The following is a 23,831-nucleotide window of genomic DNA, read 5'->3' on the forward strand; positions in this document are numbered from 1 at the left end:
GACCTTTTTGTGTCACAACAAAATCATAATCAGATTCCATACATGTAAGCCTTCATCCACCCTTTTTGTTTTACAACAGTTACAAAATTTACATAGACTATATGCTTAGCCATACATACATACATATATTTAAGCACATGGACAGTAATTAAAGAATGAATAAAATCTGTTCAGGCAATAACATAGGGTGAACTTGTGCCTATGAGACTGTGCCAGCACCTACACCTGTGTTCACTCAGTGTACTTTGGAGAGCCAAAATACTCTCACAGAAATTCACTGAAAAATGAAGACCGTGTCATGTAGACACGGTGCTCTAATTTAGACTTCTGTTTTTAAATAGCCAATAAACATGCTATAACTTCATGTAATGTGTTTCCCACAACAATCCACTGTCTTACAGAAGTGTGAAAAAACCAGTTATTCCTACAAAATGTGCTTTTAGGCAAAGCTCTTCTTCCTATGCTTGTTTTCATTTGGAGACAACGTGAAGCTCTTTTCCTCTTTCTGATTAGTACAGCGGTGTCACCACACTGCCATTCCTCAATCATCCCCTAGATCACAGGAAACCTATCTCATGGCAACTCACCTCAGTATACAACTACAAAGTGAAACTTAGCACTGTTAATCCATGACTCAGTCACTGAAGCTACGGCCACCATATGGCATTACAAATACATGCTTCACTACATTCCATTAAAATGTATCTAGCTTTGCTGAAAGGCTTCAAACTGGGGCTATAAGCAAGAGCATAGCAAATACCACAAAAGTAAAACACATGATCAGCTACTGTTTTAAGAAGAACCACCTGAACAGTTACATGACCCTTGAATGAAGCTGTCTGGAAAACAAATCTGTGGAAAAAACAAAATTTACAGGCAAGTACTAGGCAAGTTAAAAGTTACCAGAGTGTTGCAAAGAAATTAATTACATTCATCCCACATCCCACCTGTATTACAGATGACTTGATTCATCTGGCATTGCATTATCAGGATCCTACAGAAGTCATCTAGGCAAAAAATGAATAACTATGTTTGTGTAATTAGGAACAGGGAGGCCTCTCAATAATGCAAACAGAACTAACCCGTTTTTTTTCTTGACTTCAGCTTCAGATTTAGTCACAAAGACAGGAAGTAAACAGTGTTGGAATACCTGACAGAAGCAGCAGAAGTCTTTCTTGTGACTGCTAAACTGAGAACAGGCTATCTATAAATACAGCTACTGCATTTGGACACACTTAGCAATTCTGTTGCAAATTTAAGAAAAAAAAGTTAACCCACAGCATTCCAGTCTATGCCTCGTTCAAAATTTTCAAAACTTGTTAATTTTTATTTAGGTTGCATTTTAATTTAAACATTTTTCTCAGACATTAAAGGGATTTTAAAAAAGGAAAATATTTTAGCACTAGAGTAGAAATATAAATTAGACTTGGAGGGAATGTTGTGATTGTTTTCTATCCAAAGCAGCTATAACCCAAATTTGAAATAATTTGCCTGAAATTCATGTAGACAGTCAAAGAAATGACTACATGTTTCTGAATCTTGTGACACTCCTTGGGCTAATGGTGGAAACAGGAGTATGACAGGCGGGAAAGATGATTCCTTTCTAATTCAACAGTACATCACCAGAATCACTTGGTCTGAAAAAAAATATTAGAATTTACACAAAAATCTAAGTTGCTGTTATTACCTCCTAATAATTTTGGACACCTTGTATCATCCACATTAATATCAATTTCTGTCTCTTAATCCACAACACATCTTAAAAATTTATCCCTTCTCTCTCACAACAGTCAATTCACTTCCATGCCCTGTGAACTTCTATAATATATTTTCTACCTCACAGCTGTGCAGTCCATTCAAAATTCTTATTCACTTACCAGTCAGTTTTTATAGCTCTCTATGGTACCGAAAGAGCAGTTGGTCACCTACATGAAACTATTATGTTTATTAATTTCAGCCTTTCATTTACGACTGTCTTTAGCATTGACAGTTTCTAGCTGTGTCACTCTATGCCAGTCTGAGTACTCCCTTCTTTGCTTCCTCCTTTCTATCTTGTTACCCGCTTTCCTCTTGGAATCACCTCAGCTCTCCATCTTTCTAAATACCCTGAAAATCAGCTTCTTCTGAAGTCCCACAGACTCATGATGGATTTGTAGCTGCTATGTCCTAATGTATGAATATACATTCCCCTTGTCCAACAGTTATTACGTAAGCAATGTAGTGAATAAATTGCTAAGTAATGCAGTGAACAAAGGCAGACAACAGAATCATAACCTTTTAGCAAAAATCGGTCAGATCACACAACACACGAGGTTTTAAGCAGATACTTGGCAGCACTGAAATTAACTTTGCCACCCTCACTCTTGCTAAATCCTCCAGACCACTTTAGACTCCCAGAGCATATTAGGGAGACATTATGATCTTCCACAAAGAAAGCTGAGTATTTAAGCGAAAAATTAGACCAACTGGGTATCCCAAAGGAGCACAGTTGGATTCTAGCTAAACTAAACCACCAGGCTTTTTTTTGTGTTTTTAAAGGCTTTGTTTTGGTGGGTTTTTCTTTTTTTTTTTTAAAGGTTTTGTTTTTTTGCTTACAGCTAAAATAGAGAATGCAGTTAGGATCACTGAGCTCAGTGCTGGTCAAAACCTCCCAAAAAGTGTCCACTCCCAACCAGATCAAGTAGGGTAACCATGGCTGATGTACAGTACAGCAGCATAGCTCTTACTCTGAGAGCGAAAAAATACTCATACCAGGATGTAAAGACATGTGCCTTCAAGACCTGGGATGCTTCACTCAGTGCTCACAGAGAAATTAAGAGATTTATTAAACCTATTGCCAAAATAGTATTGATCTACGCCACCACATTTTAAAATACCCACAAAAAAATCATACCATTAAACCATCTTCCACAACACACTCACTGAAATCAGGAGTCTGATACACTCTATACCCTTCTGGATTCAGCTTTCATGCCTAACTAGCTATGCTTCTGTCTGTGAATTTGTTTCATTAACCTAAATGTTTCAAATTACTGAATTCTATCTCGAGAGATATCATTCAGAAAATAACCAGGAGGAAGGGAAGGATCCTTAAAATAGCTCATACCCTTGTGGCAGGTCAAACTATTGTTTACCAGTGAACCATTTGTCTTGGTTTCCTTTCTAATCTACAAGCAGTGCGAGTTATTTCTCAAAGGGCGTTTTGGGGCTTATTTCAAAATCCTGGTATAGAACCCTTCATTCTGAAACACAGGTCACTTGGCTGAAGCTGATTCTACCTTCTCTTTAATACCATTTTCTTTTCCTTTCATTTCATATTCTAAATGTTATAAGTATAAACAGCCAAGTGAGATATCTTCATTAGAGAAACGACCTCAATAACTGTTTTGTGCTAATGAAGTATATTTTTTATTTCCCTTTTCATGCATTTTCTAAGCATAGATATAATCTAAATGAAATCAAGTATCCTCATAGCTGTTAAGCGGACAATAGACAATAATTAGATAGTTGTCCTAGAAATAAGCATGGAGGATACCTATTACAGTAATGTGAGTTTAATGATAATGTTCAGGCAGAAGCTTAATGTTACTGAATATCCAAGCCTGACAGCTTTAAAAGGAAAAAAAGAAGTCTAAAATTTTATTCTATTCAGATAGGAGAACAGAATTAAATATAAGGCTACATTTTAAATCACGGATTCTGACAACATCATTAAGTGCTCCTATGAGTCTCAAAGTCATCATTAGCCTGGGAATATTTAGATTTTTAATTATCATAGTGTTCCCTACTGATATTAATATAAAATGTGATATTTTCAATATTCTCTAGTTACATCCAGATCAGAAATACAGTCTATTATTTGCAGTTGCTATGCATCCTAAATTTTTAAAAATCAGGTGAAAGGAAATCCTGCAGAACGTTCTTCACAAAAGAAACACTTGTTCTTGTATGCAACCAAAAAGGATTACCTGCTTGTGAACAACAGAAGTTTTAAAGGTAAGAAATTATGAGATAACGCATAGAAAACTAGAAATAGAAAGTGCTAAATCCTGCAACGGTTTAACTCCAACTCTTTTTATCTTATTAGCAATATTGAATTGTTCAAAAGAGTTGCTGGGCTTTAAAAAGAACCCTGTGTAAGCAAAGGCTATAAAGACTTTTTTCCTCCAAAAAAAGGGAGGAAAATCAAGTAAGGCAGATGTAAAAACACTAACCTGAGCATATGGGCTGCATTGAAAACAACATCAAATTCTGTATTATCAAGTTCAGCTGCCTTTTTTGCCATCTCAGCTGCTTCTATCAGGCGGGATTCTTCTAGGAGGAACTGACCTGCAATGGAGTGCATGAACATGAGCCCACAGAAAACAACTGATGGATACTACTTCAGACAATATAGTTAGGAAAAGGAATTGCCAAAAAAGAAAAAAAGGATCAGATGTGTCAAGAGTCAATGTTTAGTTATTTTTTGATCTGCTCTGTATTTCAATATCTTTACAATGTAGTAAATATAGAAAAAAAATGCAGTAAGTATGACAGGTAATAACTAACTGCAATATTTGCAGAACATATTTATGAATAGTGAGAATGATACAGTAAAACTCAGCCATCAAGAAACAATACTCCCAATCCCCAAGAAGCCTGCCATTTAAGAACTTGCCCTTCTGTCTATACACTGATCTTCACTTCCTCAAAACAAAATGAAATAAAATAAAATAGCATCTACAAATGAAATATATTCCCATTTTAAAAGCATATCTCAAAATCACATAAAAATTTATATTGTTACATATATATAAAAACATTTCTTCAGCTTTAGAATGATAAATGATACTTTGTTTTAAAATTACTATATATATGTATACCTTGATAAACTGGTATTTTATCACATATTTCAGTAACACTAAGAGAATCATAACAGGCAGCTTTTTACACGTTTCCTAAATGATCCTTACATGTCACGTACAAAAATAGAAGATGGCTAAAATCAAGTGATTGAATTTTTACAAATGACATTATCATAATCATTAAACCAAGTTAAAACTGAAAAGAATGGATAATTTAGCATTAACAAAACTTTAACTAAGTACAGTAGTTTCAAAACAAAACACATAAGAACTAGTAGAACTCTATAAAAATGAGTTTTCCTTTGAAGAAGAGGAAAAAAAAGCACTTTGGAAGGTACTCAAAACACCTTATTTCTGCTCCTTCTAGTGATTTTTTCACACCTAATTTGTAAAATGTGTTATTTTTGGATCAACGACTTTTCAAAGGGTTTCAGCCGTCTAGACTCTGTGTCTACGTAACTTTATATTTGGAAAAGCTATCTTAAAGTATGATGATTATACATTCCAGCATCCCATCCTTCCTTTTTTATCTTACTTTTTACAAAGTAAGATCACTCAACCAAAAGTCCACCAAGCTATCACTGGCCACAAGCCTCTTCAGGCACAAATGAATTCCTCTCATGGCGAGGGATTTTCTTTTTTTCTTGCCTCCTTTCTTCATACGTTCCCTGCTACTTACATGCTCACTATGTGCACATGCAGAAAATCCAGTTAACCAGAGCTAGCAAGGTCTGTAGGGGCATAGTGAATCCAGTGATGCTTTGGTACAATGAACACATTTGCAGAAGGAATTATCTCAATACAAAAAGTGATGAACGACAGCTTTCCTAGCTTTTTCCTTTCTCTGTGGATACATTTCAACTTAGCAAGAGATGGAAGATTATTTACTCAAGACAGTCAGCTATATCTTAGTTATTCAGATCTGCAGAAAGTCTTGGAAAAACATTCAGGTGTCTTTCTGCATTCGTAGCATAAGGTTTGCTTGCTTTAATTACATCCACTCTCTAATATGTGCCCATCCTTTCATGCATTATGATGCTTTGTGTTCATTGTTTCCAGAAACAGATAATTTCCAAAAAGGCTTTCTCACACAGAACGATAAGTAAATAAATAAATAAAAAGAGAGAAAAACATAAAAAGAAAGCATATAAGAACAGTTTGGATCATAAACAATTCGTTTGTCTTCAGAATTAGAAACCATTGCTTGAGCCATTAATGGAAGTCTCCGAAGGGAAAAAAAAAATGTTGACAAAAGCTACAAGTTTGCTTTTTTTTTTTTCGGGTACCACATCAGGGTATGCCTTATATATAGCAAGACAAACTCAGATATGAATCTGAAAGTTCTCAGACAAGTAAATCTACCAAATACAACAGGCAGTTCATATCTCTTGATTTGGGCTGAATTCCTATTTTCTTTAAAGATAAATCTTTGAAACAAACTTGACCAACTAGTATTCCAATTCTCTTCCAACAAATGAACTAAAACAGTATCCCTAATCTTTAGGTCCATGCTAAAGCAAACCAGCCTTAAACTGTTAAGATTAAGGTTCTTTTGTTAATGAAGTACTGGATTAGCAGAACGAGACACTAGTAACTGGATGTCCTATTGATACATCCAGCCAGGGGGAAGAAAGAGGACATAACCTTTTAGATTTCAAGACACAGTGAACATTCAAGATCATTCTCAAAAAAATCATATACTTAATTTAGGAAAAATATTTTGCAGCTTAGAATTTAAAAATGTCAACTGGTCATTAAGCTAATTAGTTCCATAAGGAGAAAAATCCTCTCATTATTGTCTTCAATAAAAATTACTCAAGGGTTTTTAGAGACAGATCTTTAGAAACATACTTCTAGTTTTCTGTATGAAATATTTAACACTGAATCTCAATAGAGATGTTATTTTCTGTATATTTATAACTACCTCTAATGTAATAAAATGTAACTGAAACATTCGACTTCATGTGACATAACCAACAAATCTCTTTACTTTAGATTCATTTTATTAAACAGTAAAATACTTGCACTTCATCCATGTAATTTCTAAAAATATAACATTATTTGAAACCATTTCAAACCAATACTAATGGTTTACTGGTGCCCTTAAGCAACACATTAGGTTAATTCTTAGCTCTTTAAGAGGTCTATAAGATCAACATATACTGAAGATATTATGAAACTCATACATGCTTTAGATTTCTACAAGTCTAACTTAGAACAGAACATTATATATATTTACTGAAAAGCAAGTGCACTGCTAGATGCTTTAGTTAAAAGCTTGTTTTATGAATTGTTTTTCTAGGACTTTGGCTACATATATTCCATTAGTCTACATGGACACATCAAAAATGTCAGCAACAGCTCTAAACTAATGCTTTAAATTGTTAAAATTTGCTCTACATTTACTACTAGGTCTCTAAAAAGTGTCTCTATAATAGGATTATTATTTTATCTAACATACTAAAGGATTACCTTTATTACAGGATTACCAAAGTTAACTAAAAACTATTGCAAGTACTGCATGGCACCAGCCAAGTACGAGTAAAACTCTCACTTCTCCAGAAAGGAAAATTGTAGGACTGTGCATTACCATAAACAAGTCTCTCCCCTGTACTAGAGGTGGTAATAACAGTGGCAATAACTCATGCTGAATGGGTAGATAGCAGATGATACATAGCACCCTCCTGAAGTCAACTGTAGCATCCTTTACACACAAACCCTTATAGGATACTGACTGCAAACAAGAGAGGGGAACACCCCGTAACTGCCTTACTCATTGCCCGAGTAGAGGTGATTTAATGAGAGGCTGCTGATTAAGTATTTCCTTAATTAGATGGGCTATAAATATAATTAACTGCTACCTTCTCAATCTAGTGGAAAAATCAATACCTGAGTGTACAGGTGTGCGGTGGGTTGTCCCCTGCCAGCATCCAAGCACCCACACAGCTGCTCACTCCGCCCCACCCCAGCAGGGTAAGGGGAGAAAATAGGAAGAACAAAAGAAAGAAAACTTGTGTGTCAGGATAAGACAGTTTAATAGATGAAGGAAAGAAGAAAAAAACCCAACAAAAACAGCAAAGTGAAGGAAATCGCTCACCGCTTCTCACACGTAGACTGATGCCCAGCCAGTCTCCAAACAAAGGCGGCCTCAGAAACCAAACCCCCTCTTCTTCCTCTACCTCAGTTTTTATTGCTGAACATGACGTTATGTGATACGGCATATCCATTTGGCCAGCTCGGGTCAGCTGTCCAAGCTGTGTCCCCTCCCAAACACCTGCCCATCCTCAGCCTACTCACTGAGGGGGCAGAGTGGGAAAAAGAGAAAGCCTTGACACTGTTCAAGCACTGTTCAGTAACAGCCACAACACTGGTGTGTTATCAAGGCTGTTTTAGCCACAAATCCAAAACACAGCATCACCCAGGCTACTATTAAGAAAGTTAACTCTCCCAGCCAGACCCAGCACAAGATGGAAACTTTCGGTTGAGAATTGATTTGCCAAGTTCTCCTGAAAGGCAGACTAATTTTATTCACACATCTAAATCTAATTTAAAGCATCTAAGTAGAGATATCCCATTTTGAAAACATTAGCTGCTGTTCCTTTTAATATGATATACTAAATTCATATAAGAATGAACTGGAATGGCAGTTTACTGCTGCATTTTCTTCATTAAAAGGAAACTTCTGAACTTTTCCTGTCAAAGACATAAAGATGTGTTTTCCCAAGAGAAGAGCATCAGCAGGGCAGAATATTGGCAAGGTGTTGAAGGTGGATCGGAAGGTCTGATCCACAAGACCCTGGATCCAGGAACCACTTGTGTGGGTCTAGATTTACATGCCGGATTTTCTCCTCTGACAGGTAGCTGGCAAACCGCATGATTTATGAGACACTGCCAAATATCACATACAGAACTTTCTTATTGCAGGTGTCTCGACTCCGGCTCTTGCCAACAACGTAAATTATGGTAGCCTGATTGTTTTTTTGAATCAGAACCAGCTTTTGAGAAAACAGCTTTCTAGAAGCTCTGAATCCCAGATTTTCCTTTTTCAAGGAAAGCATATTTCTCATTACTATTCTTCTAGAAGGGGAGTGGAAAATCCACAGTCCAGGTTCAGGTGTGATCTTCAACAACTTGTTCTTTGCCTGGAACAATGTTGCTTTTTTAAACAGACGTTTCCACCTTTCTTGCTAGATGGCACAAAGCTGAGTGTAAATGTGTAGCCAAGAGTTCCTAAAGACCTCTGACAGCAGAGAACTGATTCAATACTTCACTATCCTCTTAGTCATTTTTCCCTAAACTAAGATATTTAAGCATCAGAAAGAGCATAAAAGCTGAAGAATTCTGTACCTACAGCCTTGTTCAAACTTACTTTTCCTTGCAAATTGTCAACAGTGTTTTTGGGTCTATATTTGAAAAAAAAAAAATTGAGGAAATATACGCAATCTACTGAAAAACAAGATAAAAGTATATATGCAATTTAAACAACAACAAAAAATTTCCAGTTCCTAGGAGTTGAAAAAAACTAACTTCATCTTCTGTCAAAATTTTCAACAAAGATTCATCCACAGATGAAAGCATACAGCTCTCTATCATGTATAAATGTCTCTCTAAAATGATCGTGAACATTTGTAAAGCATTTTGTTAAAACATGCGCCAACACAAGTTTAAAAGCCGTACATGTGAATTGGTAGATCTGCTGCTTTATTGTAAAGCAATACAAAATACGAAAGGTATTAATTGGTTGGGATATGCCTGTGTGTAACAGTCTTTTATGTTCAGAGCACAAAGGCATTAGTGCCTTCCTCTAGAATGGTTTCAGCTATTCCCTACAGGCACTATGAGCTTTTATTTTACTAGACAAAAGTGCAAGTTGCACCAATCTTTCTTTAATTGAAATGTTTTCTCTCTTTTGCTCGCTGGCAAACATTCAAAGGTGCTTTGTACCAGAACAGAGTAGGTTTCTGAAAAAGCTGATCTTGCTACTGCTGCTTTTAAAAAGAATCACTTTGAATGTCCTCAGAATGCTTTTGGTTCTGCACTTACTCAAACTTCAATGACTTACACTCGTGTCCTGATATCTTCAGTAATCCAAGCAAAACCGAGTAAACTACTTTCTGAATAAGAAGGAAAAAACTTCTAATACCACCAAAATAGGGAATAGTTAGCATTTGCTTCTTTTAATATACGTTTGTCACCAAGTCTTCTGCATCTTATCCTCTTCAAAAGAGTTTTCTCCTTCCATGGCAGCAACTTAAACAACTATATTAACATGAAAAGTGGATATATCAGGACCATAGACTCAACCGTCAAATCTGTTTATAATAAACTTCACTAGAAGTTCTTTCGGCACATTCAACATCGAGGATTTGAAGCTGAATATTTGTTGGTGCTTTCAAAGCATTTCAAGTTTCAACGGAAACCAAAATAGGGGTCGGGTTCTGGCTGACCCAATGCATTCTGTCTGTCTCTAAAGCACACAGCAAGGCTACAAGATCTTGTCTTGAGAACTGAACTACATTCTCACTGGCATGAGCACAACCACTACTGAAGTCACCATCAACTTCAACTCTGCTGTGGCAATGCAGAGTAAAAGAGCAGATGCAACTAGAGATTTCTGAATGGAAAATTTCAATAGCATTCTGTGGAAGAAATGAGAGGAGAGACCATGTCTCCGAGTTGATTTCCAAAGCTTTTCAGGTGATGAATCAATGTTGCAAGATGCCAAGTCAACAGACATGACCTAATGTAACTGTTTCCTTTAAGAGTTTCAAAACAGATTCATTGGCTGTGAATGAGCAGTTCCCAGAGCAAGGGAATGTTTGCTTAAAGATGCTGCTTTCCAGGCCTGTTTAGACAATTTCTTGCTGAATGTGTAGGATGTGACAGGGGAAGCAAAAAGAACTTACATCAGGATCATCTAGATGGTAGCAGCATTCCAGTTTGTTTTGCTGCTCCTTATATCCTGTTCCATCTTTATCTAAAGCTGTTCTGGCTTTCTTGCTGGAAGGGCTTTTGGGGAGTTTATCCCCTCAATTGGTTCCCATGGAGAAGATAATTCCATGCAAATAAAATATTTAGAAAGACTACGCAAGCCAGTGGGTGCTGCAACATCAATATATGCACTGGCTTGGAAAAATCTTTTTTATTAACCTTCTTCTTTGTCTGAAAAACTTATATGTTGCAGTTGTGCTAAATATACCATTGGATGTCATCCAGAGCACGACCAGAGATAAGAGAGAAAAAATTAAATTGCAAGCCTTTGGGACTTGATGACTGAACTTGTGACCACATCTGGATCACTGGAAGCTCTCACTAAAACAAAAGATTAATGATGAAAAGATATAATACAGAGGACCTCATGTTCTACAAATACTAAGGAAGATTCTGGACCCTATGTCATTCCCCAGAGACCTGGTGATGTATAAGGTTTGGAAAAGTGAAATTTGAATGGGAAAGAACTATCCAGTTGCACTTTTGTAGCAGGACCATGCTATTCCTTCAAAAATCCTGATAACGAGATGGCACTCATAGGTCAAAACATGATTGTTAACAAAGAAGTCTCTGGGGTTGTTCGTGCCACCGGCTTTTTCAGTTCCTGCAGAAACCCCAAATGTTGGCAACATGAAAGAAGCATAAAGCCACATTTCTAGCCCTGTCTCTGGTCTGCAATTTCTATACCACATCTCTCGAGTAGAGTAGTATATTGTGCTGAGGAAGCAGAGTCAACCATGTATTTGGGATGTCAGAATGATTAGATTTAAGGATAAACTCAAGGGAAGGGCCAGAAACATGGAAATTCCACAGCGTTCAGGGTCAGTGACCTAGCTTGTTTGGAAATACTCCACTGCATTCCATTAAGTGATTGGTTCTAAAGGGAGTTTGGAATAAATAGTAATTATAGTGGTTTGTAATAATCTTCTTTTAATGTTGTGTGATAGCAACAGCCTAGAGAACAACAAAAAGGACTTGACAATTTAGGTACATATGCCTTTGTACACTCATCATTCACAGCTGCCAAGAAAACCGCAAACAAGACTTCAAATTGGTATGTTCTTCTGAATAGCTCAGTTTCTGGTATATTCTTGTTCAGTTTCAGTTTGGAAGTAAGAAATAACTGCCTGTGTTAATAGTAACTGAAGATTTTCTTAAATCAAAGTTATTGGAGAAAGTTCTGGGAGCGGAAAGGTCGGAAGTTTAATGAAGTCTTTCTGCGAGTCAGTTACATCTCTCTTCCTGGTTTGGGTCTAGGAATCCTGTCTTCCTGGAATTACATTCATTGATATTGTAGAAGGAGGTATAAGCCATAGTCCAAAGTCAGGATCTTAATCTGACGGCACTGTATGCTCAAGACAGAGAGACCCTTCCTCCAAAGAGCGCATATGTTTCTATGAACATCTGTTATTTGAGTATCATAAACCTGTTTTATAGTTTCCCTAAAAAATCATTGTATATTTAATGTTAGGATTTCCAAAAGATTTACAATGGCAAAAAACCTTTCATTTGCTGAAAGGTTCATGAGTGCATATTGGGAAGCCTGGCAAAGTGACTTAGCGATGGACATACTACATCTGGTTGGCTTTGACCCCATCTCATCAAGGAATTTAATTTCTCAATACATAATCACCATGTAGCATCTGGTGTTCCCAATGGAGCAGATCCACGCACTCTGTTTTATTTATCATTTGGCATATACTTCATTTAGCTAACCTGTCAGTCAAAAATGGACAACTCATTCACTGGCATTATGGATTGTGAAATCAGTTTTATTCATTTCATTGACAAAGATAAAAACTGACCTTCCTATGGACTAGGGTGGCATTTCTTCCACAGGCATAAAACTCTCTTGAAGAAACGAGGAAGACTTCGTTATTAGGTCATGGTCGATATTTCTCTTTCTTATCAATAGAAATTTGACATTTTATTTTTCATTATTACACTGTTTTCTTCATAAGATCTTTTCCTTAAATATATGGGAGAAAAATAAAGCTTTCCCAGGCAGCTCTTCAGGCAATGAAGAACAAAGACACAAAGCTCCAGCACTGCGAACAATGTGACTACATGGAAATATTATAAATACATCACATCTAAGAAGAAAACTGAATGTACATCTGTAAAAATATGTAAATTATCACACTCACTAACACATGTAAGTGTATGACTTAAAGACTGAAAAAAATGGTGCTTGAAAATCCACTGCTATCATATTTCAATGAAATTTATTTTGAAGCTTAAACCACAGCAGTTCCAATCAATTTTCAGGCTGGGACTTAGGAGTAGTAAAGCAGTCATCTTTGGAGGCAAGACAGATACAAAGTGCTCACAGACCCAGGTGAAAATTTAGGCATTAAAAAGGGCTAAAAGTTCTGTGCTGAAACAATGATTAGAAAGACTTAGGATGACAGTGAAAAAAATAAAAACAGCAGTTAACAAGTTAAACGTGTAAAAAACCCCAGATAATATGCGAAAATCTATAAAAACAACTCCTAAATTATCACAAATTCAAAAGTGAAAGATAATGTAAAAAAAAAAGAATGTTTGGGAACATGTTAATTCGTTCTTCCTTCAAGAAGAGTATAGCTAATACGCTTTAGTTTTACCTAATCTGACAGCATGTTTTTAATTTTGTTTTATATCTGTAACTGGGAATGCACTGAAAAAGGCAGATGATCAATGTGAATTGCCTAATTAAGTGAATGCATAATTAATCTAATGAGAATAATCCATTTTTATAATGAAAAAGGAATCATTAAACAATTTAGAGTTATTAGAAACAATGTATTATTCAAAGGAAACCATTTTAAAAAGAGGTCTCAATGGTGATTAATAAAACAGAGTTAATTTGAACATCCTGTTGGGTTCTAGACTTCCCCATTCCAATTAAGCCATTACAAATGTAAGGGAGGAGGGACATCTGTACACACATTTATCTTGAAACCTCACTCCTCCTTTCTCTCTCTCTCTTTTTTCCCCACTCCATTTTCATTATGTTGGAGAGAGGCCACTATATGCACTTTAAGAGGCATGGTGGCAAAACCTATTTTTAGCAAATAAGTAAAATGAAACCTGCTTTAGTGGTGTTTTTTTGGTTGTATTTTTGGTTTTTTAAACAGGAAATCATAAAGGAAATAAGACAGTTTTGGAGGTAAAATGTTTGCACAACTTAAATTTCACTGTAGCTTTATGGGGTTTTTTGTTTGTTTGCTTGTTTGTTGAAGTGAAAGCTAGTACAGAAAGCCTTCAACAACTTCAAACTCCTCAACTACACTGCATCCTACTAGCCATCTCAATGAAAAGATACTGAAGAATATATTTTTGTTTCTCTTCAAACAGACAAGAACTTAAATATTTCACTGTTTGAAATTCATCTAATCTCTCTGCATTGACAAATTTTATACAGAATCTTTCTTCAACTTCTCCTGAGATAGGCTCAGTGCAGACAGAAATGGGAGATCTCTATTTCCTTTGTGGGTGGTCAGTACTGTATCCAAAACTAAATAATCTCTGAGCCATAATGTCACTGGTCTGACCCGGCTGAACATTTCTATGTTTGGCACACTTGTCAACAAATTTGACTTACTGACTCTTTAGATGCCAACATGTTCTTAAAATATTTATATGAGAATTCCTTTGGAATTGGTTACTTCATAGGTATCTCTCTGTAATTTCTCAGATTGATACTTGGATTCATCCCACCTGACCATAAGCATTTAATCGAGGCACCTAGGTTAGAAAGTGTCCCCTCTATGGTCAGTGGACACCATTTCAATTATGTCATCGATTTGTTGATGACAGAAGCCACTGAGGTCCTGCAGGATCCAAAAGGGCATACTTGAGTTAAATGTTCAAAGTAAAGTGGGATGCATGAAAGCCAATATCCTGAGCAGATGTGGGTAGGATATTTGAAGAAAACTTTCCTAGAGAAAAAAAAGATGGAAATTCAAAAATAAATAAGCATTTATTACGTTCAACTCAGTTTAGTCAAAACTGTTCACTTTAAATCTTCTTTAAAGAATGTGCATTAAAAATATCCAATTAAAAGCCTTCAAACTTTATAGAGGCATTCAAATCTAGTATCTGAAATAATCTTCTCCACTGTTTTAGTTTAAAAACATGTAGGTTGTGCCACAAATAAGATTTTCATTGCCAGAGAATTAAAAAAAAAAAAATTGTACTTCACAAAAAAATGGTGTTTCTGCACTCTTAAAAAAAACTGCCATTTTTCTTCTTCTTCCCGATTCATACGCATCTTCTCTCTTTCATCTGTTAGGTGTTTCTAGTAGTGTACCATGTATCTGAGTAGCTTGTATCAGATCACACATCAAGACCACATATTTGTAAGACAATGGTTCTGCACAAAGTTCAGATGTTCAGATAACTGGCATATGAGAAAGGAAAAGGGGAGAAGAAGGAGAAAAGGGGAAAAGAAGGGGAAAAGGGGAAAAGAAGGGGAAAATGTGGACAGGTGAGCAGGTGCCTTCATTTCAGCCTGAGAGGGGACTAACACCCTCTCTGGTCACTAGAGCAAAAGCTACCTCCCTTTAAGTCCAATGAAGTGGCATCATGTCTGCAGTGTGCAGGGATTTATATCTCTTCAGCTTTTCCACTAGTTCTCCCTTCAGACATCTCCAAGCATAATGAGTTTAAGAAACACTGCTTTAACCCTAAATCCACTGAAATCCAAAGCCAGCAAATTACCTGTACAAAACTAATCATAACACTAGCTCGATCAGAGAAATGTGCTGTGGTGGCAGAAGCAACCATGAAACTGTTCACCTCTCTCCAAACTTTCATGGGATCAAATAAGCTGACTCCTGCACCAAATCACATCTTCTAGGAATAGCTTTGGCTTAAGGCCTGAATTAAAGCACATTATAATACAGACGTAGGCCTCTTAATAGATACAGAATATTGACAATTTTTCTTGACAGATCCAGAAAAAGTCTAAAAGGTTAGAAGTCAAAAAGAACATCTGCACATCCTGGGAGCACAAATTATAAGTGTGTCCATGCATGTGCACTTGGAAGAAAATCTTCAGTCCATTTATTCCTGCTACTCCATCAACACACTATTGTGTCCCAGTTGAACACTCTTCTCATTTGGCTGTTCCATGAGGTATGTGTTTTTTTAGGGCTGATGCCAAATATTTTATTTTCTGTTCCAATATCTTCATGCTGAGAAAAAAAAGTAATCTCTAAGATTTACATGCAAAATATGGATGTATTTCCCCATAGTTTAACGCTTGGCATATAGGATATGGACTGTACCTGTGACAAGGTGCTAAAACAAATTAATGAGATGTAGAGATAAAGCATAAAGTGATCACTAGGGATTCCTGTGTAAGATTCAGATTGTCCCTGGTAACATACACTACAGATTCCTGATCAATACAAGAAATAGGTGGAAGGGAAAAGGGAAAGAAAGGGACAAAGAAAAGAAAGGGAAAAGGAAAAGAAAGAAAAACAAGGATAATTTATTTCAAATTTTACAGCCTTTTGCTCGAAGTGACAAGGTTTTGACATCACCTGTACTACACAGACACATAAGCCAAGCAGAAGTAAACCATATCTTTCTCATAGCTACTTTGATATAAACATAGAGTAACACACTGAATTTGGTGAGGTGATCACAATCAAAAGAAAAGGTTTCACCTGCATTCAGTAGAGCTCTTTGTGTATAATACTCCATGACAGAGACCTAGTGACTAGTACAGAGAACCTTCTTGTGTCTACAGCCCTTCAGCATCACATTTTACTATGCCGGTGTTCCAAACACTGACTAAATTTTGCCCTTCACTCCTCATCTGCAGAGCAGGATCTCACTTATGTTGCAATAATGACCTCTGCACAAGGACACAGAAACCACTTTTTGTACCTGTGACACAATAAAGGAAAAATTTGCTAAAGTTTTTAGGGAATAATCTTAATCAGGAAACAATACACCATTTTAATATTGTAGTCTGGTAATGAAGTAGTCAGTACATCAGAGATGATTGATGATTTGAATAACCTTGCTTTTAGTTTATAGGGCACTTGAAAATGACACAGAGGGAATACTGCAGGAAAAGACAGGCAAGTTGATGAAATAATGAGAGATAAAAAGAAAAAAGTCTAGACCTGTAATAAAATATACACAATCATAACTTCAATCGCCAGGATGGATTGTTGAGACCTACTTTTGAATTTGTATGCAAATAGATTTCTTAATAATTAGGGATAGATTTCTTAATAAAAAAGGCTGGAACGGGCTTGAGTAGGATTTCAAGAAACAATCTGCTGCAACTTTTCTTCATTATCTTGAGATATTAACTATACTTACACCCAATTGAAATAATGGAGCTTATGTGCACAAATACTCCTATCAGTTTTACCTGCACAGGCATAAATAGAAGACAAGGTCACTAACTGCAATGATCCATAATGCAAAATAATGCAGCACTGGGCTACATTCATTTAAATACCATGACATGTTCTAAGTAATAATGTATGCATCGATTCTGGGAGCCTAACATACAGAATTTTACATTGCATAGGACCAAACAGAAATACAGCGTGTGAGCAATTCAGACAAAGGAAACACACAAAATAAAAACATGGTTAGTATGTGAGATTAATTTTCCCTTTTGGCCACTCATTTTCATTTATTTTACATTTACCAGTTAGAATCAGAAGACGAAATTAAAACAATATACAAAGATATATATAGTATGCCTGTGGTTCCCTACCTTCTTCCTTAACTAAGATGAAATTTATTACTCCTCTATATTTTCCAATTGGGACTACATACCTTGCATTTTTAGATTTGTCTATTATCAGCTTTAAAATACAGTAAGAATTAGTCCATAAAGTTAAATATTTTTGGTTCCTTGGGACTAATCACATCTGGAAATATTTTTTGCACATCTAGCAAAAACAATCCAAAGTTATAAAGATACCTTCAAATTAACTGTGTGCTTTAAGCATGTGCATGGCTTACTATGACAATGGTATAGACAACTTGTTAAAAACTTTTGTAATTCTTACCCATTTCAAGCCATGAAGATGCTGGGAAGGAGGTAGATGTAAGGCCCGTAAGCCTTCAACAAAAAGCAGACACTTCGATATATAGAACTCACGCACACTAAAGTACAACTTGTAGTTGCCCACCCACCAGCAGCCAGCAAAGTTAGGCCAAAACCGTTAATAGTATTCCAGGCCATGAAACTTCAACATATGGCAATAGTCACCTTTTTTCTTTCCCAGAGAGGCAGCAATACTGAAATTCCCCTCACAGGAGGAAAGCTATGCAAAATATGAAAATCTTCACCTCTCCTTCTGCAGTGATTAACAAATTGAAATGGAGATGAAGTTATACATGGTAGATTAGTTTCTTTCCCTTTAAAGAAGGTAGTTTGCCAGCAGCACTTTTCAAATCCTTAATCACTCGGAGAGATTAACAGCAATCCTGGAATACGTGTGGAAACCCTATCTATCTGAAACGTACCATAATGCATGTAGCAGTTTCCTTTGGTAGGATCCAGCTGAATGGCCTTCATGAAGTACTTTTCTGCCTCACTCTTGCGTCCCTTAAAAAAAAAAAAAGCAGGAAAAATTATTTTTCCAGTGTGTCACCATGGAGCGATCATGTACAGTTACTATTTCCAAATTCCAGGCACTAGAGAAAAACAACTACTATTATCACTAGACTTAACCTAAGTAAACATGAATGTTTAAGTGTTACAGTAAGTTTTGTGGTCAGCTACTTTATGCTGCAGATCTCCAGATTGAGAAAGAAATGTGTCCAACATCATCAATGTCCAAGAAGTAAGGAAGTGGTAGAAATGTATTGCAAAAAATATTGTAAAGGGCTTTGGGTGAACATCAAGCTCCACGCTACTTTTCTGGACAGGCATCAGGATGAGCATTACACAGACCCAAGCTAAAATCGGAAGGGAAGGTAGGAGGGAGTTTAGTCATGCTCTTAAAAAAAAAGAAGGGGGAGAGGGGAAGGGAAAAAACATCTTTTGGTTCTATGAAATCACAGAATCATAGAATATCTCAAGTTGCAAGGGACCCATAAAGGATCATCGAGTCCAACTCCCTGCTCCTCTCAGGTCTGCCTAAAACTTTATCATTTGACTAAGAGCGTTGTCCAGATGCTCCTTGAACTCTGACAGGCTTGGTGCTGGGACCACTTTCCTGGGGAGCCTGTTCCAGTGACCAACCACCCTCTCAGTGAAGAACCTTTTCCTAGTGCCCAAACTGAACTTCACCTGACACAGCTTCATTCCATTTCCTCGTGTCCTAAATAACACTATATACACAGCCAACAGTAAAGTCACCACAAACAAAGGTATATAAATAGAAAATATTTCTGATTTTAATGTGGGAAGTAAGATTTTATCAGAAATCAATTCTGTCAACCATAAAACATAACTGAAATAGAAAAGGTAATTTTTAAAGACAATGGTCAATGGTATGACAAAATGGTCAGGGGAAAAAAAAAAAGAACAGAAATTATGGTAAAAAGAACATACATGTTCTAAACCACAGATTTTCTTATCACTGAAATTATCAAGCCACTAAAGTTGCATTATGGTATACAAGTGCCAGAGCAGATCCATTAGTGGTCATTACTCTTTTCATGAAGAAAATAGCCATATTGGATTAGCCTAGTCTGATATTCAAACACAAATCACCACCAGCTATTCCATAAGATACCTGTGACCTGTTCATCCCTATCCCCATGAAATTAGTTGCTGTGGTTCGTGTTATAAAATAGAGGGCCTCCAGAATAAAGAACAGTTACGCTTAACCACAGTGGAAGTGCATTGTGGTCTGCACCTCTCAAGGTTGCCTTGAGTGTTATTTCACAGATATAAGCTTATAGGCTTTCTCAAGTTTTGTGGTCTGGAAACAGACATTGCATACATCCTGCACTATCCCACAAGTTAACATAGGAATAATAACGAGGCCTGTTCATGATTACAGCTGCTCCAGATTCTCAGTATTTCCCTGAAGGGCCTTAGAGACAATAAAATAAAGAGAGAGAAAGAAGTTGTGCAGCACACCAAGAACTATATCAAGACCAGGTTCCATCAAAACCAACATAGAGGCTGTCCTGGCAGAGATACAAGCAGGCTTAGCATTTACAATATTCCAGCTTCACAACAACGATGTTCATTGAAGGTAAGAGTTTAGCCTTATTACTTAGTAAACTTTCTTTGGTAAACCCATGTATCTTAAAACTATATCCACATGGCACAAGGCTCCTGTCAACCAAATGGTGCAACTACATGATAGACTACACTATCTTATATTGCAGTGCCTCTCATCCCTATTTAAAAAACAAAAACAAAAACCCAAACCAAAAAAAATATGACATGTAGCCCAGACTGATTCTTCCTCATCTAATAGTGCAGTAAAGACACATCTACAGATTAAATGCAATTTCTTTTTTTTAAATAGCATACAACCATAGTTGAGAACAAAAAGTGAAGAAGAAAATAGTCTCCAACTGGAAACACAACGTAAATTTGGGTCAGTATAAAATAATTATTCAAATTAAGATAATTAGGATGATGGTGGGGGAAGGAGGGTCATAATTAAACACTAAATTTTGCACATTTAACCCCAAGGTTGGCATTCTTAGTCTCGCAAAAGGTACCACGACATATGTAAGTCCAGCCTTGAGGCTTCAAAATGACAGGCATCAAGTGTATGTATCACTAATACTGAGAGAATTAACATCTACGGATTTTGTATTATTGCTTTTTTTAACAGACTAACATCATTAGTTTTAGCTGGTTGCATGCTGTCTCTGTGTCTATTTCTAGAACGTAAAAGGACAGTTCATTGAATATGGTCTCAAAATACATAGCTTCGGCCTACAGAACTATAAGGCCACAAACATTTGTCAAACATGATTAATTTTCGTTTACTGGGATCACCGAAAATACATGACTGCTCTACTCTTTTTGGCACTTTCCAAACACCATATTGCACTCAAGTTCAAGCCAGTCAGGAGACCTGGAGCACATAATGATGACAGGTGCCAGCATACATAGCATCAAAGGAATGACTGTGCTATTAACAGGCTCAAATATTCATTAACAGATAAAGGGGAGAAAAATCTTACATTTTATCACCCAAGACATAAAATGATCTGACTATAAACAATCAGCACAGCTACATTTGTTCATGTTAGCCATCATTTTCATATAGCCACATTTGTCAAAAATTAAAAAAAAAGAATGAAAGCATTTTCTTGCAGAATGGCATTCTGAGGAACCTTGCATCACACCATCTAAAATGTCCTCTTTGGTGCCATCTGTCTGCTGCTAATATGTCAATACCTCAGCATAGATTTAATACATCTTATTTTTGTGTCAAATGATATAAAATCCAATCACTTGACAGAATACGGCTATTTCACAATTAAAATTTAGCATGTATCAACTTTTTTCAACTATCCAATGTACACCTTAACTACCATAATAGAACGTACACACAGTGTAGTTAGATTAAGACGGCAATCCCTGTCATTGTGCCTTCCCCACTGCATGTGTTCAGTGTTAAATAAAACACATAGCATAAGGGAATAAAATTCTAACTTTTAAAGAAAATCCAAATAATTGTTTAAACAGCTGAAAAATACCGATGCGGTGCAGGAAGGCATTTTGTGTGCATGTTCACCGTTATGTGTACTGACCCATACAAATGCAGGCATTGAGAGCTACTGGAAACCACCCAATTTCTAGCAGCAGGGTGTGCAGTTGTATATGCACAACCACATGCTTTGGCAATTTTACAAAGCAAAAAATACAAGTTTACAACTGCATGCTAGCAGACTTATTTGAAGAATAAAAAAGTTATTCATAAGATTTTAATGGAAGGACTTGATAGCTCTAAGGATTAATAATGGGATACAAAATACCTTTCACCTGTTGGTGACCAGTTCACACCCAGTCCAGGCCGGTAGCTACTGAAAAGGTGCTATCTGACAGCTACTGGTTTGCTCACGAGAAATGAGTGGGTGGTCCTAGCCCAAGCCCTAATGGAGATCTTCTGCACAGACGCACTGGCATATTCACAGCTTTTCAGTGCCGAGACCAATGAGACAGAATCATAAAACAATGAATGATAATCTCATTGCTGGGGGGAAAATAACATAATGAAGACACTTTAATAATCGATTTGGAAGACTGTGCTGATAGTCTCCTTACTGGACCTGGACCTTACTCTAATGCCTATCATGAGGACAAACTTTCAACAGTTTTCCATTAATAAAGAAAACTTCATTTTGTTTCCCCTGTGCCTAAATAAAGATGAATTGCCCATGATTACCACCTTCCAGCAACACTAGTGAATTTAAAAGGAAAAAAGTGAATGTAACTGACACATGGCTTTTATAACCTAGCATGCCAGTTGTCCTAGCTTTCAGAAATACTCCACTCTCCACAAATCATGCAGACTTCAAATCAGAATGGCTGGTTGCTTGCAGTTTTGGAAGCTAAACAGTTAAGTGTTTAAATATGAATTCAGGAGCTTGATTTTTAAGACCAGTTCTCTGTAGAAGTTGACTGCAAGGGGGGTTTTGTTTGGTTGGTTGCTTCTTCCCTAGAGACCAGGACAATGGATCTGACCTTGCTCATATGGTCAGACATACTGCTTAACTGGGCTTTCCTACAAAAGACTGTTATGATCACCACAACAAACAAAAGAGAGCTAGCTAAGGGCAGTTGATGCATTAGTAGAAGACCCTGTAATTATCCTTAAAATATTAAAAAACTGAGGACAAAACTACGGTTTTTATATCCACCCCAATTTTTTCCTGACTCTGCTGGCAAACTGTGCCAAATTCATGTTGAGGCAGCTGTTGTACTTCAGGCTGCTGGAGGCCCAAGGACCCTGAGATGCTAGTAAAATTGTAAAAGATTAATACAGCTGAGCAGCTCTGAATAACCCTCTTGTGGAAACTATGATGACACAGTGGCAACCAGTAAGGTGGTTCAACAAATTAGGTGGTCTCTGCAATTTAAACCAATTTTGTATTTTGTAAATATTCATCATTCTTCAAAGTGTGCCAGGGTTTAATCAGTAGAGCAGAGACTTCACTCTTCAATATAGTTTTACCAGCTTTAACTGGTAATAATGTGATTGCATAAGGAACTCAATTTGTGTCACAGTTGACTGTCATTCCCCACATCTGCTCAATTTTTTTTGGCAAGCATTCACATTTTTTAATAAAAGGAATTGAATTATAAAAAGATTTCTTAATGGAAGATTGATTAAACTGCGGACACTGAATACAGAAAAAATGACTATTTTACATATTTCCTTCTTCCTCTCTAGGACATTTTAAAGTCACAGAGAGACTACGCAAGTATAGTAAAAAGGTCTGAACTGAACTTGTGACTGACTTGATTTCATGTTTCTTTATGTTATTGCAGACCTGCATATCTGTTTCATAACCAGTTCCTTTTGCCTTACAAAAGTTGTCACAGGACAGGCAATACACAATTTAAATGGTGTATAACTGAGTAAATTAGTGATAAAGTCTTGAAAAGCTTTTAGTCAGCTGGTCTAAAGAAACAGGAGCTAGAGAGTTGCATCTTATAATGAGGTCACTGACATATGCAAGCTTCTCATCCCTCCTCTAAATATTAAGACTTAAGAAATGACTTTCATGTCTAGTATTTAGTAGCTAAATGGATGGATTCTTCTTTTCCCCTTATTTTGCTGTTATTTCTACAACTCTTCCTTCTTCACTCTGAATTACAATGTGAATATCTTGCACCATAATTGGTATGTGAAATGCTAGTCCCACTGAAATACATGGGATTTGCATTATTCACATCAAAGGTCCAAAATTTATCTCAGTCTCTATACTTTCTGTGCAGCAAAGACATAAATCTTGCCTCTTCATCTCATCTTTATCATAATAAAATAAAAACAACTGGACATGGCAGAGAAGCAATGACTTCTAAAGGTTAACATCAGGCCCAGAAAA

At 36.5% G+C, this 23,831-nt stretch overlaps 1 protein-coding gene across 1 annotated transcript in view; it reads right to left on the reverse strand.

Annotated features, from left to right (window-relative positions):
• TMTC2 (transmembrane and tetratricopeptide repeat containing 2) overlaps positions 1 to 23,831 on the reverse strand; it is a 160,590-nt gene that overhangs the window by 26,692 nt on the left and 110,067 nt on the right. The window contains exons 9-10 of the mRNA XM_009327653.1: positions 18,324 to 18,405; positions 4,215 to 4,329 (exon numbers count right to left, since the gene is read on the reverse strand). Of these exons, the coding sequence (XP_009325928.1) occupies positions 4,215 to 4,329; positions 18,324 to 18,405 (197 nt within the window). The remainder of the gene's footprint in view (positions 1 to 4,214; positions 4,330 to 18,323; positions 18,406 to 23,831) is intronic.

This window comes from Pygoscelis adeliae, unplaced genomic scaffold (assembly GCF_000699105.1).
Source record: "Pygoscelis adeliae isolate BGI_AS28 unplaced genomic scaffold, ASM69910v1 Scaffold113, whole genome shotgun sequence".
Classification (NCBI taxonomy): domain Eukaryota; kingdom Metazoa; phylum Chordata; class Aves; order Sphenisciformes; family Spheniscidae; genus Pygoscelis; species Pygoscelis adeliae.